At 44.8% G+C, this 12,200-nt stretch overlaps 1 protein-coding gene and 1 long non-coding RNA gene across 2 annotated transcripts; one reads left to right on the top strand and one right to left on the bottom strand.

The window, feature by feature from the left end:
• Positions 1 to 2,339: 2,339 nt before the first annotated feature.
• On the bottom strand, positions 2,340 to 7,333 carry LOC107212760. The gene is made up of 3 exons (XR_004499887.1): positions 5,198 to 7,333; positions 4,097 to 4,204; positions 2,340 to 3,797 (listed from the first exon to the last, which is right to left on the bottom strand). It is a non-coding gene; the product is annotated as an uncharacterized LOC107212760 (long non-coding RNA).
• An 88-nt stretch (positions 7,334 to 7,421) lies between these two features.
• On the top strand, positions 7,422 to 11,799 carry PSPH (phosphoserine phosphatase). Its single transcript, XM_015646347.3, has 5 exons — positions 7,422 to 7,694; positions 8,303 to 8,437; positions 9,877 to 10,022; positions 10,736 to 10,884; positions 11,613 to 11,799. The coding sequence occupies exons 1-5, from the start codon at positions 7,474 to 7,476 to the stop codon at positions 11,721 to 11,723; spliced, it is 762 nt and encodes a 253-aa protein (XP_015501833.2). The 5' UTR covers positions 7,422 to 7,473; the 3' UTR covers positions 11,724 to 11,799.
• The last annotated feature ends 401 nt before the right edge of the window (positions 11,800 to 12,200 follow it).

Raw genomic sequence — 12,200 nt, 5'->3', positions numbered from 1 at the left:
CAGCCGTGACACAACCCTCTTCTTATTTCAGGTGTTGCATGAGGCAGGTCCCAGCCCTAAAATAATCCCCAGGCAGTTCCCAGTGTTCTGCAGCCCAGCTGCTCCAGAGGGTGCTGACCACAGGGACAACTGAGGCCAGGATTTTGTCAGTATTTGGTACAGGGAAGGCAGAGACCCTCCCTCAGCACTTGCCCACCAGGCATAAAGGTGCCCAGAGAAGCTGGCAGCATGCAAGGCCAGGATGGATGGGATTTGGAACAACCTGGAGTAGTGGAAAGTGTTCCTGCCCATGGCAGGGGGCTGAAACAAGATGCTCTCTAAGTTCTCTTCCAGTCAAAACCTGTGAATTCTATGAAACCTCTCCATCCCACTTTTTGCAGCAGGGAGCTCTGAATGCAGCCCTGGATTGCTTCAGCAATGCAACGAGCTGGATGTATTTCCACACCATCTCCAGGAGCAGTCTGAGCCTGCTGTAGGGTCCAGTTTTGCTGCACAGGAGTTTTGGGGGAGCTTGGTGAGAAAAGTCAGTGTCAAGTGTCAGGGCTGGGTTTGGCTGCAGGCTGTGGCACCTGCTTTGGATGAGGATCTCAGGTTTCTGGGCAAAATGCCATGCTGTGCATGAGAGGAGGACACCCACATGTGGCCTGTCTGTCTCCCTGGAAAGGACAGCTGCTGATATCCTTGGGATTCTGTTTTTTTAATGTTTTAGGTGGTGTTTGGACATCCTACAAGTTTGGAGCCCTTTTGTTTAGCTGAGCAGTGTCTTGTGAAATATTTTGATGCTGACTCTGGTGGAGTGGCTGGGCTTTCTCCTCTGTGATTGCACTCATTAGGAATAAACATTAAACATTGCAAAATGCAGGGAATCACACTTGCCATTTCAATATTGGCTCTGAAACTCTATTAAAATGTTGTCTGCACTTTGTTGGGATGCTGAAACCATAACAAAACAAAACACCAAACATGACTAAAAAGGCTGCTGTGCAAATATCTGAGATGCAATGTCCAGTTAGAACACCTGAATCCCCAGCTCTGCCCTGGATTCTGGAACTCCCAGGTCAAATATTTTGTTGCTCTTGCTTCTCTGGTTTGTTTTCTTTTTTGCCTGTTCCTCTCAGGGCCGTTCTCAGCAGAGGGCAGCCTTGTCAAACCCATCCCAGCAGGCTTGTTGTATTTTATGTTTTCCTTGCTGATGCCTATGGAAAGGCAGGAATTGCCCATCCTAAAACACCTGTGTTGTGTGGGGCTGGCAGTGATGTGGGTCAGGTTCAGGTTTGTGGGAGCAATTATTTCTGCAGGCAAATAAAGGGAAAATTTAGTTTTGAGATGGTTTTTCAGGAGAAGAGGGAGAAAATAAAAAAAGAAAAAGCTGTTTTCAAAGACATCCTAATCCTCCATGCAGGTGGTTTCTGCTTTTTTTTTGTACAAATGGAGAGGTTCTGTAGTGATGTACAAGTGTTGGGTGCTGTTTTTGTAACAAGTTTGTACTTTCACTCCTGAGCATCCTCCTACAGCTCCCAGGCAGAGCTCTCTCTGTTTCTTTTCTGGCTCACATTCCTCAGGATAGTTGTTTTATGTTATAGTAACATTTCTCACAAGCATCTACACATTAAATTCCCATTTTGCAGCATTTTTCAGCTATCAAGACAAGCTTTTCTTCCTCTTTTCAGTCTTAGCTGTAGAAATGTTCTGTGTATTTGTTTTTTATGTGTAATAAAAATAAAGGGCAAATGCTTACCAGACTTAAATTGCCCTATGGATTCAATAGATTACACCAGGTTAGAATCAAAATATTTAACTAAATTAAAGCCAACATGTCCATTAAACTAAGCCAAATAAAGGCAATATCCTTCATGAAATATTCAGCAGCAATTCCCTTAGTCAAGCCAGGCGCTGCTTATCTTGGCAAAAACCCCTCTGAGATTCTCAGTAAAAGCCATTTTCTTTCATCTTTATCAAGATGGGTTTTCCTTTAACCTTTTTCACAGAAATGATTTCTAAATCTGCTTTAAACAACATCCTGTCCTGCCACGATAAAGCTGACAAACAGCAGCAGGCTGCTGATCCCTGGCACCAGTTTGACAGCACAGGGGCTTGGTCCCATCTTCTCCTGACTCAAGAAGTTACTGGGAGATGATCCTGTCAACATTTGCTCGTGTACTGGGAAATTCTGAAAACACATAAAGGGAGGAGGGGCACAAAAGGCGATTGGTTTTAATTAATAAATGGAATTTTGAGGGGTGACACTGCCAGGATGGCAGAAGAGGTCATGCCCAGCGGTGCAGAACAGACGGGCAGCAGTCACAGGACTCCTGGCACAAGTGAACAAAAGCAGCTAAATCAGCTAAATCAGCTTTTCTTGACCTTGAACCAAACAACTCCTGGGCTGGCACTCTTCCATTTTCCAACCCACGGCAGTGTGCGAGGGAAGCTCTTCTGTGGGATGCCAAAACACAAGCACGGGCAGCTTTGGCAATTTTTCCACAGCTTTTGACAACACTGCATTTGGGGAAGCAACACAGAGCTTTTTCCCATGTCTTTTCCCTTTGCTGCCGAGCTTTTGCCAGGTTTGGATGTGATTTGTGTGTGTAACTTCGCTCAGGGATGCACTGACAGCTTAAGCCAAGAGGAGATATTGCAATCTTAAATACCTGTAGTCAGGTGGGCTTGGTCTCTTTTTCCAGGCAGCAGCTGACAGAACGAGAGGACACAGTCTCACATTGTGCCAAGGAAAATCGAGGATGGATGTTAGGGAAAAGTTTTTTATTAAAAGAGCAATAAAGTGCTGGATATGTTTAAAAAAAACACCTGGATGTTTTTTAAAAAAAACTGGATGTGGCACTCGGTGCCATGGTTTAGTTGAGGTGGTGTTAGGACACGGGCTGGACTCCAAGATCTTAAAGGTCTCTTCCCACATCTGAGCTCACAAATCCTCTCTTCTCTCCCGAAAACAGCGTCCCTGTCTCGCCTCTGATTTCTGCCAGGAGAAGCTGCCGATGATTGCTGCTCATCGGAGCCTTCCCCGAGCTCCCGGTGCCCAGGGAGGGCAGAGCGAGCTCCCCGCGCCGCCCGGAGCGGCTCCTCCCCTGCGGAGGTCACACCTCTGCTGCCTCCGCTGCCCTGCTCCGCTCCATGTGTGCCGGAGCCTCAAACAAACCCCCCGGCCTGCCTGACTCAGCGCTTTATCAGGGCCGGAGAGGCAAAATGCGGCTCTTGTCCAGCTCAGCCCGTGCGTAGGGTTTGTGTCGCTGAAGGGCTCGGCTGATCCCTCCCTGTCTGGCGCAGCCGGGAGGCTCCCGGCGGCAGCAGCAGCCGCGGCCGCTTCAGTCCTGTAAGTCACCGGCACCGGGATTTTCTCGCAGGTCGGAAGGAGCTGGCGTTTGGCTCGCAGATCCGTGACACCGGGGGGTTTTTCCAGCAGGGAAAATGAGGAGGATCTTGTGCCTGTGCTGCCCGGCACCGGCGTGGTGCCTGTTTTATAACAGCGGCGTGAATGAATGATGCAATCGGGCACGGGGGGAGCAGCAGCATTTTGGCAGGACAGGCGAGAGGGGATTGGAGAGTTGGGAGGTGGATGTCAACATCCAACAGGTTCCTTGTGCCCTTTTTCACCTGCTTTTCACGAGGTGCTTAAATGAGTTCGCTGTGAGGCACTGCTGTGCAGATAATCGTGTGGAGCTGCGAGCGTCTCATCTCTTGACTTGCAGGCAGCTTTGTGCCACTGCCTCTACAAGCTGAGCAGGAGGTTAAAGAAAAATCTCAAATGAAATAGAAAACCCAGGAGGTTTAACAAAAACCTGAAAAAAGAAGGAAACCCAGGAGATTAAGGAGTGAATCTTCCTATTCTCACCCTGCAAACCACAGAAAGTTATGGGCGGATGGGTTGAACTTCTAAAACTTATATAAAACACAAACACAATTTGCTTAAATATAACTAATCTGCTTAAATGTATCAGCTTTCCCCTAAAGCTTTCAAAACGTTGCTAATTCTGAGGATGAAAGCTCAGCACAGAAAAGCTGTGTCACTGTATTATTGCCATTTTACAGACACAGAACTGGAAACAATGAGGATTAAGTGGTTTGTTTAAACTCATACCATGGAAACACTCCTGGGAATGTTCTTAGAAGCTGTAGGAGGAAAAGGTCCTGAAAAAACTTTCAAGAACTATTTTCTCCAAATCCTTTGCTCTGAGCAGCAGTTTCCCTTCAAGGCAAAATAAACAGTTTAATGTGGTTGAACTTCTGTTAGTGTTCAGTACAATGTTAAATGGGGAAGCGAATCAGAAATTGTTTGCAAACAAGGATATTCCTGAGTGCTGGGTAATATTCCATTAAGATTCACTTAATCTTCATTTTTAACAGCAATAAATGTGATCATCATGCAAAGTAGCAGCGTGGCAGCACTTCTGAAAGCTGAAATATGACAACAAGGGAGGTCTAGTCACAATGAAGGGTTTGAGAACTCATCAAAACCTTGCAGCCCCAGAACACCTGCAGTTCTGAGCACCACTTACTGCTTCTGTTTGCATTACATGTGGATACAGAGGATGGTGCAGTTTTTCCCAGTGAGGCAAGTGCCCTTCTTTGAAGGGACAGCAAACAGAGAGGATTTCAGTTGTTTTCCTTTCCCATGTGCTCTTACATAATTCCCCTGTTTGTGACTCCACCCTGTCTATTATGAAAGAGAATTATTTCTTGTGAAAATCTCGTCTTTATTTATTTTTTTTTCAGAACAGCCTAATGAAACACTTCATAGTCTGGAGACAAGGAGATCTCATGGGAATTCCACTTTTTCCTTGTGATTTCCTTTTTTCTCCATCTTTATCTCAAGTTTCACCCTACCTCTCTCTGTCACTCTTTTTTCTTCTTTAGTCACTTCTTTATTCTTCTCTTCCCCATAATTCTTTCCAGCTTTCCCCCATGATATTTTATATCAGACCTGTTGAAATGTTTGCTGCTTGCATGTTTTTCAGGGTAGGAATTGATTACCTCCCTGAAATTCAGTGGTAGGATGATCAGAGATTCATTATCAGTGTTTTTCATATGGAAACAGAACCCATTATTTGTGGGAATTTCTTTTTTCTTCCCATCTCATTAAAACTTTACACTTTTAAGCAATCAGATGTTCTGCATTTTAGAATAATTAATCTCTGCCACTTACACAGGCCTGGACTACTCTGGAATACAAATTTTTTACCTGACTGCAGTTGAGATTTGTCCATAGGAGGGTTTTACACAACTTCCATTCTTTTTGCTCTGATACTGATGACTTTTTGCAATTCTTCCCTTCTAATTTTTCATTTTTATACAACATAAACCACAGTTTGAAACTATTTTCAAGGAGTTCTTGCCTGCAATAAAGAGAGGACAGGCTTAATTCCAACTATGACTCCACAATAATTCTTTATTTGTCCATCAAAGTGCAAACTCCACCACAGCTTTCATGTCATCATTATAAGGCCCATGCAGCAGGGAAAGGAACATGGGAAATGTGACTTTCAGAGAGAAGGAAATGTGAACATTTCATCATTCCTGCTCCCAGCATGCATTCACAGAGATAACATTATTCTGGGACAGGTGAAAGCCGCGTATCTGGGCTGAAATTCCGTCTGTCAGCGAGCTGTCACGTCATGGAGCAGTGTCCCCACACGGTGTGGCACTGTTGCAGTGCAGCCCTGACGCCAATGTCACACCTGCCCCGGGATCACGGCCCTGCTGCTTGGAAAACCGGCATATTTCACTGCAAACACAAACACAGCGCTCTGCAGTCCAGGCAGAGTCAAGGCTAAAGCAAAGTAAACGTGGAATTTACGTGTCACCTGCCCAGCCAGTGCCAAGCCTGACCTCAGAACTGGCCTCTGTCCCACCAAGCCTTACCTCAGAGCTGGGCTCTGGCACAGGGAAGTTTTGATGTCCATGGCCACTTTTGTTTTCTATGCTGTGCTGATGGCTTATAACTATTTTTCTTACATGTTCAATGCAGTCTTTGTAGAAGAAGATAAATCCCCACATGTCCTGCAGCAAATAATGCTTTAGTCATGATGCTAAGGCTAGGCTGGAGTTTGATGGTGTGTCCATGCTCAGAGGGGCTCTGTAAAAACCCTTTTCTGGGATATCCCCTCTATTGCCACCCTCAAATAATAGCAGAATAAACCCCACAAAAAAATCCTTTCTGAGAGCTGTGCCTCTCATGTCACTTGTTGCCTCTGTCCTTTGCTCGTTGACATCTCCAGAATCTCTTGTGCAGATACAGCTCCTGGCTGTCCACAACAGGTTTCACCACTCAGGCTGGGTGGTTTCCTTTAGACAGATTTCCACCTTTCAATGATAGATTGGACCATTCTCTTTTATTCTGTGCACAAGAGCAGATAAGAGAGGTGTGCTCTACATTTGTAGTGATGATGGGAATTTCTCATAAAGCCTTTTGTATCCTGATATTCACCGCATCCTGGCAATAAACCCAAAGGTTCTTGTTCCTGCTTTGACCATTAGTGAGAGGAAAACAAAAGATGAAAGGTTATAAAGACATCCATAACTCTTAAGAATGCGCTGTTTGATGGTGTTTTCCCCCTATCCCAGGAAAAGAACCTGCAACCCAGATCAATCACACAAGACATGTTCTGAGAGATGTCTGAGGGATTGGAAGAAACAAAAACTTCTACAAAAATCTGAGAAGTGAGATAAATAGGAAGGTGTTGTTTGTGTCTAAATTATAGATTAGTAGATAGTAAAACCCACAGTGAATTAATTCCCCTATGAAAAGATGAAGCACAAGGTGGGTGGGGATGAGTAAGAGATACTCAACTCCTTAAGCTTCTGATCTGCAGAAGTGTTCAATATATTGAAGTGGACAGATCTAAAAGGGTAGAAAATAAACATTTGTCAGGGACTGTTATGGAAAATATGATGTCTTGATGGGTTGAGTGAAGTTCTCAAAGGCCAAGGGTTTGATGGATGCATAAAAGGCTAATCCCCAATGTTAATGGTCTGATCTTTTATTAACGAGGATGTAGAAAAGGATCTAAACATTCCCGATTCAGGAACAACCACTCGTTGACAGGTTTAGGAGAGTTTGCAATCAGTCCTTAGGGCCTGGGTGTCCTGCAGCAACACTTGTTTGTGTTGTCATCTCTTGTGACACCCCAGCCTGGGAGAGATGAGCAATCAAGACCCCCCTGAGATGAACCAGAGCCCTGCAATCCCACACAGCACTTGGCAGCCTGGTGCCTCAGCCAATGCCAAGGATTACAACCTTGAACCCACGAACATCAATGGGCTGAGGCAGCAGGGAGCAAATCAGCAGCAGCCCAGGGCTCCACAGCCCACCTGGAGCACGGGGTGACCATCAGTAGGCAGCAACAGGCGGGAGCAAATCAGCAGCTGAGCCAGACCTCCACCACCATTCTGGCCGGGATAAAAGCCGTGAGCGTGCTGTGCTCGGCCCTTCTCGCACGCACCAGAGCAGCAGCACCAATGGCTCAGGAAACAGTGCACTACTCTCACTCAGAGAAAGACTTCATCTTGTCCCCTCACAGTAAGAAGACTCCCAAAAGGATGGCGTCCCTGATGGAGCTGAAGGAGATCTTCCGCAGCGCCGACGCCGTGTGCTTCGACGTGGATAGCACCGTCATCAGGGAGGAGGGCATCGACGAGCTCGCCAAGTTCTGTGGGGTTGGGGATGCTGTGGCAGAGATGTACGTATGGCTGGGGAACTCACACAGAGCCTGGCAAAACTAGCCAGGGATGGGGTTAGTCTGTGATCAGGAATTTATCCTTTACAGTCGTTTGTTGTAGATTATTGCAGTTTATAAAGGGGTTGGGGTAATGAGTGGAGTTAATGCTGGATGAAGTAACTTGGTTTGGGAATTGTAAGGCCACCCAGCAAAACTATCCTGGCATAAATTCTCTAATGGTAATTTTGATAGACTAAGAGCAGCTTTCATCAATTAACTTGGCTAAGCACAAACCTGCTGTGAACAAGAAAACCTTATCATGAGGTGGAGGAGAGGGGACAGCGCTCCCAACCCGTCGCTGAGGCTGAGCCTGGGAAAAGCACAAGCTGAAGCTGTTAGCAAAAGCTTTGTTAGATTCAGCTCAGGAATATGGTCCCAGAATGGCATCACAGAGGGAATGGAGCCATCTTCCTTTGCTCCACTCTTCTCCCATCCTGGAGATCTCCTAGCAGTGGACACCACCAATCTTTGGATCCAGTGTAACCTCTCTTACCTGGTTCTGTGTCACTCCATTGCTGGGAGAAGGCTCAGCTGCTGCAGTGTCCCTGATGTGGTTTTTTGTCCCCCAGGACCCGCAGAGCCATGGGTGGCACTGTGACATTCAAGGCAGCTCTCACAGCACGGTTAGGTCTCATCCGGCCCTCCTATGAACAAGTGCAGAAATTAATATCTGACAACCCACCTCAGCTAACTCCAGGAATAAGGTAAGAAGAATTGATTTTTTTTTTTAAAGTATTCAGGAAGCAGATGGAATAAATAAACCAAACTCTGTGTCATCAGTGATGCTGAAAGGCCACAGAGCTGGTTTGTGTTGTCTTCCTGCTCCATCTCCATGCTGGGCGTGTACAGAGCTTGGATCCTGACTCCATGGCAAGTGCTTAAGCATCCATGGAAAAAGAAAAGACTCTTAGATATTAGCTGGCATCTTGGCTGCCAAGCCCAAACCCTGGCTTGAGGATTAAATGGGAATGGGAAAGAATCTGTTCAACCACTGGTTTTTCAGGGGTGATGCGACTGGGAGGAGATTCAAAAGCTGCCTAAATTTGGTCTATTCTGTAACTGTTCCCTCCCTCTGACTCCTGAGTGCAGTCACACCCCTGGCTCAGTTTAGGGGATCCATTGCTCAGAGCTACCCATTCTGAAGTCCCTAAAAACATTAAAATACTCATTAAACAAACACACATAAATATGTGTATTCATTTGTCCTGAGGTTTGGAATGAACATGAACTATTTAAACTGAAAAGCTCTGGGGATTTTTTCCCTATTTAAATTTGTATTGAAAATAATTTCTTTACTACAAAATCGGACCATAGCTTCAAGTGTAAAATATTTTTAGCATATAAAAGGAGTTTTAGATGATCCTGTGCTTGTATTTTATCTTTTTTCTGTAGAAGACAGCTAGAGGTAACTACAGAGAGAACATAGTTTCCTTGTTCAGTGATTTTCACGTGATTTTCCTTTTCAGTCCTTCCCTTTCTTCCTCCTTTTCTCTGTCCTGCTTTAAGCCTCTGCTTTGCTTTTCAGTCTTAAGTGTTTCTGCTGCTCCTGCTACCCCTTCCCCTGCTCCCCTTGCTGCAGGTTGGTCTTCCTGCCTCCAGAGCCAAATCTCTGAAACTTTTCACTGCCTTCAGGTCCTGCTGACATGCACTGGGGTCACACACTTCATCTTTGGATTCCTTTTCTGTAGCTGGTGTCCTCTTCTAAAGATGGCATCAATGTCCAGCATCTGGTGAACCAACTCTGAGCTACAACACATTTGCACTTGGCACTTTTCAGCCCACTTGGCATCTTGGAGCAGTGGTTTTATCTCATTCCCTGCTTTTTGCTGCATTCCAGATTCATTTTCTTGCTGTTGTTTTCACTCCAGAAAAAAAATTTGAACTCCATCTGCTCTCACTTGTTCAAGGGAACTATTGTGAAAATGGAAAGAAAACAGTTTTAGGGAGTGCTTGTTGTTGAGGAATGAACTGATGGTTTTGTCCAGCTCTTTCCAGCCAGGTGTGTGCACAAAGGGAAACAGGGAAAAGCTTTGGGCAGCAGAGATGGATGGAGCTGGAAAGCAGCACACACCCAAATGAGGCTGGAATAGCACCAAGCTGGTTTAGGAAGGATTCATTTGACCTTTGTGCTGTCTCTTCTCAGGGAGCTGGTGAGCAGACTCCACCAACGAGGGGTTCAGGTGTTCTTGGTCTCTGGGGGGTTTCAGAGCATTGTGGAACACGTGGCCTTGCAGCTGAACATTCCCACAGCAAACGTCTTTGCCAACAGGCTCAAGTTTTACTTCAACGGTGAGAGTCCCTTCAAATCTCCCTTCTCTGCTCATTAATGGCACTTTTCTGATCCAGCTGTCAGATACTGGGCTGCAGGCACTGTCCTGTTACCAATCCCCCTAACTCCATGGAGGAAAATTACAAAACCTTACCAAAACCCAGCTCAATGTAAGAAACAGAGCTACTGTTACTTTTTAATTGCAAGCTGTGCCAAAGGTAAAACTTGTCACAGCTGCTGAGAGCAGAGTTTGGTTTTCTGCTGCTCCTTCAAGTGAAAGAGCTCCTTACCTGAGCTGCTCTCACAAACCTCCCTTTCAGTGGCTTTGGGGCCAGCAGCAGAGCTGCTCTGGATTTTAAGCCAGAGTTCCCCAGCAGAGCTTTAAGAGCTAAGAGTAAGTACTGAGAGGTCTAAGAGCTGTAGGTACTGAGTTACTCAGGGTTTCCTACACTGCATCATCCTGGGTGCTGCCTTTGGGATGTTCACACCACAGCTGCTGGGAATGGATTGGTAGCACTGCCCACACAGGTCTCTGTTTTTCTCTGAAAATCCCCTCACTGAAGACTTGGCTGAAACCCCAGTCTCAAACTTACCTTGGAATTATTTCTTTGGGATGCTGATGCTGGGAGTTTTACAGGACTGCATGCAGTGAAGTCAAGACCACAGGCAGAGGTGTTCCTTCATTTACAAGAAAATACCTGTATTTCCAACTCTTCCTTCCACTGTTTTCTAGGAGAATATGCAGGATTTGATGAAACACAACCAACAGCTGAATCAGGGGGGAAAGGGAAGGTTATCACTCATCTCAAAGAACAGTTCCATTTCAAGAAAGTGGTTATGATTGGAGATGGAGCTACAGATATGGAAGCCTGCCCCCCTGGAGTGAGTATTACAGAAATCCTGAATTCCTTCTGAGCAAATCCTTGGGGGGAAAAAGAAGAGCGAGGTTTGGATTCTTTAATAAAAAAATTACCAGAAAGACAACTTTTATAAATGGTCATGTCCCAGGGAGAGATTTTAATTCCATCTCCCCTTCAGCTCCTTTCCCCACACAAAAGTCCCCCAATACCTCAAAGCAGCTCAGGATTTTTTAATGCTTCCCACCTCAAGGAAAAAAACAAAAAACCAAACAACAAAATAACCCCACTGCAGTGGAAATTTTAAACCCTGCACTTTCACTGCAGGGGGTTTTGTGAGATGTAGAAATGATGATTGCTCTGGTTAATGATTGAGGACAGGGTTAAAGTTTGCTTTTGGTATCTCTCAGATGAGGTAAACAGAGGTAAGATAAACAGGAGAGGGGTAATTGTGGGATGCTCATGCATGAGCCAATGTTTACTTGCTCTTGAATTGCATCACATTTACATCAGATTCTCAGTAAAATCTCACATCTGGACAATCTGGAAGCTACAAGGCACTGAGAAAAACCCCACCAACCAAAATGCTGCAGAATTAATTGTTAATAAACCCGAAAAACGAACATGAGAAGGAAAACGGGGCAGGGAGGAATACTGTGATTTTCATATCCAGTCTTGAAAGCAAACTTAATTACTGAGAACTCCATTCCTTCCAGGCAATAATCCATGTGCCCATTCCTTGTGTTTTTCCAGGATTGCTTCATTGGATTTGGAGGCAACGTAGTCAGAAAGCAAGTAAAGGAGAAAGCAAAATGGTACATCACCCACTTTGACGAATTGCTAAAGGAGCTGGAAGAGCGATAAATCCTCGTGTAAAATAATCTATTTAACACCTGTAAATCCATTATACAATGCCATTAAACATTTATTTGTTTGCAAACTCGTGGGCTGGAGCTTTTAATGATGCTGGGAGTTGGGGACTTTCCATTCTGGCTCATGTGGCAAATGGCACCATTCTACTTAAACAGGTTGTAATGAAAATGGGTAAGATTTTTTATAAAGCTTTGCTATGGTGGAAGAAATAAATTGATTATTTACTTCCCAAGTGAAGACCAAACAGAGAAAATAAGAAGTAAAAAAATACCTTAAGGGATTATCTCCAGGTCAATATTGCACATCTGTTCTTTCATCAGTAATGCCTCTACTTATTTTGGGTGACAAAAAAAGAACAGGGCCACAAACAAGAACTTTGCTTAATAAATAATAATAATAGTAATAAAAACAATAAGAGTAACAATAACAACAATAATAATAGTAATGTAAAGTCATCTGTTACTAAAC

This window comes from Parus major, chromosome 19 (genome assembly GCF_001522545.3).
Source record: "Parus major isolate Abel chromosome 19, Parus_major1.1, whole genome shotgun sequence".
Taxonomy (NCBI): Eukaryota; Metazoa; Chordata; class Aves; order Passeriformes; family Paridae; genus Parus; species Parus major.
This window is presented reverse-complemented; position numbering and strand designations above follow the sequence as displayed.

Excerpts from the sequence above, each read along its gene's own strand:
- PSPH (XM_015646347.3), top strand. The coding sequence starts at position 7,474 with ATGGCTCAGGAAACAGTGCACTACTCTCACTCAGAGAAAGACTTCATC. Across the intron at positions 8,438-9,876 it reads CAGCTAACTCCAGGAATAAG|GGAGCTGGTGAGCAGACTCC; the intron begins GTAAGAAGAATT and ends GTCTCTTCTCAG. Across the intron at positions 10,023-10,735 it reads GCTCAAGTTTTACTTCAACG|GAGAATATGCAGGATTTGAT; the intron begins GTGAGAGTCCCT and ends ACTGTTTTCTAG.